This window comes from Saimiri boliviensis, chromosome 10 (assembly GCF_048565385.1).
Source record: "Saimiri boliviensis isolate mSaiBol1 chromosome 10, mSaiBol1.pri, whole genome shotgun sequence".
Taxonomy (NCBI): domain Eukaryota; kingdom Metazoa; phylum Chordata; class Mammalia; order Primates; family Cebidae; genus Saimiri; species Saimiri boliviensis.
This window is the reverse complement of record NC_133458.1, coordinates 15250064-15253292: the sequence shown is the minus strand read 5'-3', so window position 1 is coordinate 15253292 and position 3229 is coordinate 15250064. Positions and strand designations below refer to the sequence as shown.

General features: G+C 46.3%; 1 gene segment (V, D, J or C); it reads left to right on the top strand.

Moving 5' to 3' along the window:
• Positions 1 to 1889: 1889 nt before the first annotated feature.
• Positions 1890 to 2516, top strand: LOC141580142 (T cell receptor beta variable 7-8-like). The segment is given in 2 exon segments: positions 1890 to 1981; positions 2143 to 2516. Coding segments are annotated over 2 exon segments (423 nt in total).
• Positions 2517 to 3229: the final 713 nt, after the last annotated feature.

Genomic DNA, 3229 nt, shown 5'->3' with positions numbered 1-3229 from the left:
CAAGCTTTGCAACAATCCTGCAAATCAAACATTCTTATTCTTCCTTTCCAGATGGAAGGCTCAGGGACATTGAGTCATTTCCCCCAGTGTCTCCTGGCTTGTAAGGATCAGAAGTGGGAAATGAACTAGTCGGTGATGATCAAGTTCACACATTTTCCACCTACCGCTGCTCCATCATCAGCTTCTGTGTCCTGGTCAGTATGACAGAGCCTTCACCCTGTCCTCCAGTGACCAGGCGGGCCACAGAAGAGGCTCAGACATCTTCACGGGTCATTACTATGGCCTCGTAATTAGCAACTTTGAGGAATGTTGGTGCTATGCTACTAAACTAGATGTCTGTGAAGATGGGAGCATGTCTGGTAGCATTTCTAATTTCTATTGCACCAGGTTACCCACCATGACAGACGTCAAACCGTCATCATGGCTTCACTAAATAGGGAGCTGGGAAGAATATGCCTATCTGGGTCTTCTGAGTCATACAAGCTGGCTCCAGCACACTCCTAGGCTCAAGAGCAAAGCATTCAAAGTTCATCAAAGCCTCTGTATCTGCTGGTCACTGACTCTCACTGTCTGACCACAATGTCCTGCCAAGTATAATAGTCACTGTTTTACATCGTTCTTCCAAACTTTACACAAATATGTCTTTGACCATCTCGAACCGAGGATAAGATAAATGGCATTCTGGGGAAGGCAGACTCTTGCCTTTGCAAAGCTGAGTTAACACAATCCAGCACAGGATCAATTCTCTCAGATTAAGGCATCGGATCACACAACTTTCTCAACCTGCCACAGTCTCTGGACGCCTCATCTGAGGACACCTAGGCTGCCCAGTTGAATGTGGACACAATTTGTATGTAGATGTTCCAGGCCCCTCGCTACTAACTTTAATCCTGTGCCTGATGTCTCCCTTCACCAGGGTGTGTGTGTGTGTGTGTGTGTGTGTGTGTGCGTGTGTGTAATTTTCCCTTGGAAGACAATGTCATGATAACTACACAGCTTAATGGGATTTATTCATGAAAATAGTTTTATTAAAAAGAATTATAAAATGTGAATTCTATTCTGAGTCCTTCCTTGGGACTGTCCAGAGAGCATTTCTGACCCTTCCAACCTATGTCGTGGGTGTATTTGGCAGCCCAGAGTGCAGCAGACAGTTCTCGGCCCCATACACTTGCGAGTTAGACTGGAGATGCCTGCGAAAATGACAGACTCCTGGTGTTGTGCCCTCTCAGTCCGGGCCTCTCTGGAATTTCACAGACTACCATGGAACAAATAGATTCCCAGTATGAGGAACATCAGGACATAGGAATGAGGAAGCGTGAGCACAAACAACAAACATGTGAAGTGCAAACTTGAAGACTCAAGATTTTGGCATTGTAAGATGTGAAAGTTTGGAGAGCTCCATTTAAATGAACACGAGGGGGACTGAATAAGGAAAAAGAGAATGAATGTCCAAAACCATCAAGTAACATAAAAATGGTCAAATAGTATCTCTAGAAATGAGTCATACAATCACTGACAGCAAAACACAAAGTCAAACAGTTGATTAGCTGCTCCTAAAGAGATGTCAAAGATGGATCTGAAGAAATGTCTAGAATGCAGCACAGAAAATTAAAACTGAAATATGAAAGAAGTTAAAAACAGAGAAGACAAAATGGATGCCAGATATGCAGCACGAGGCCTCTGGGTCCAGACAATTCTGGAGCACAAAGCAATGAGCCAGGCATTGATGTTATTTAAAAGGAACTTATAAATACTTAAAGCATCACCCAAGTGTGTTCTGATATAAAAGCTGTGACCCTGAGGTCCTGTAGATTGAGAGAGGAAGTGATGTCACTTGGGAACTGCCCTGTGGAGACAAGGACATCCCTCCTCCTCTGCTCCTGCTCACAGTGACACTGATCTGATAAAACCCTCACTCTGTCTGACCCTGCCATGGGCACCAGGCTCCTCTGCTGGGTGGTCCTGGGTTTCCTAGGGACAGGTGAGTCCTCAGAACACCAATTAGTTTCGTTTGATCTCTGTGTGTAGGGGTGTGTGTGTGTGTGTGTGTGTGTGTGTGTGTGTGTGTGTGTTATGTGTGCATGTACGTGATATGACTACAAATATTTTTCCTTATTCTGTTGCCAAATTCTGTTTTCACAGATCACACAGGTGCTGGAGTCTCCCAGTCCCCCAAGTACAAAGTCACAAAGAGGGGACTGGATATAGCTTTCAAGTGTGGTGCAATTTCGGGTCATGAAACACTGTACTGGTACCGACAGAACCTGGGGCAGAGCCCAGAGTATCTGACTTACTTCAGGTATGAAATTCAATTAGACAAATCAGGGCTGCCCAGTGATCGGTTCTCTGCAGAGAGCGCTGGGGGATCCTTCTCCACTCTGAAGATCCAGCGCACAGAGCAGGAGGACTCTGCCGTGTATCTCTGTGCCAGCAGCTCAGCCACAGTGTGGCACAGTTGCCTCCTTCCTGCTCACAAACCTCCTCCTCTCCCTCCTGGCAGCTCCTGGAGACCCTGAACAGAGGCCTGTCCTTGCTCCTCACTTTTCATGGGCAAGAAGCAGATTTGGACCTGAGCTGTCCTTTGGGTAGAAAGAGATCAGAGATTCATCCCTGAAACAGTGACTGCAAATGTAGGTGGTGAAAACAATCATGGCCCATGCGTTCTAGGAGTCCTCAGAGCCAGCTCACTGCTCCAAGCAAGGTGTGGGTGTCTTCGCCTTGGCCTTCAGGGCAGAATGCATTTTCTGGAGGTCTTGGCGGCTGCTGTGCTGCCCACGTACATGAGGTTGTCATGGGCAGGAAACAGGCCTCTTCTCCCACATGTGTTGGGGCGTCTGGCGTCTGGAACGTCTGAGGCTACATCCCCAGGAACAGCTTTCTTCTGAAGCCTCTTCTGTCCCTGTTACCTGGGAAGGTTTCTGCAACAAAATATCAAACCTCTCTTCCTGTTTGAAATAAAGGTCTTGCAACTTTTGTGGTCCTTATGTGATAAATACAATGATGATAACAATAAGACTTCATTTCTTCTGCCTACCTGAAGCCGGTGTATCCTTTATTTTGTTTCCATTTGGCATTGCTGCTGCCCTGATAGACAGAAGCATGCATTCACCACCGCTGCCAGTTCACCATGATTCCCTCAGGAAATCCGATTTTTAGACGCTGAGTGTTTTCATTGCTGCCCAGCTCATTTGATTGAAATATTTTTCCTGAGGCCCTTAACTCAAGAAGT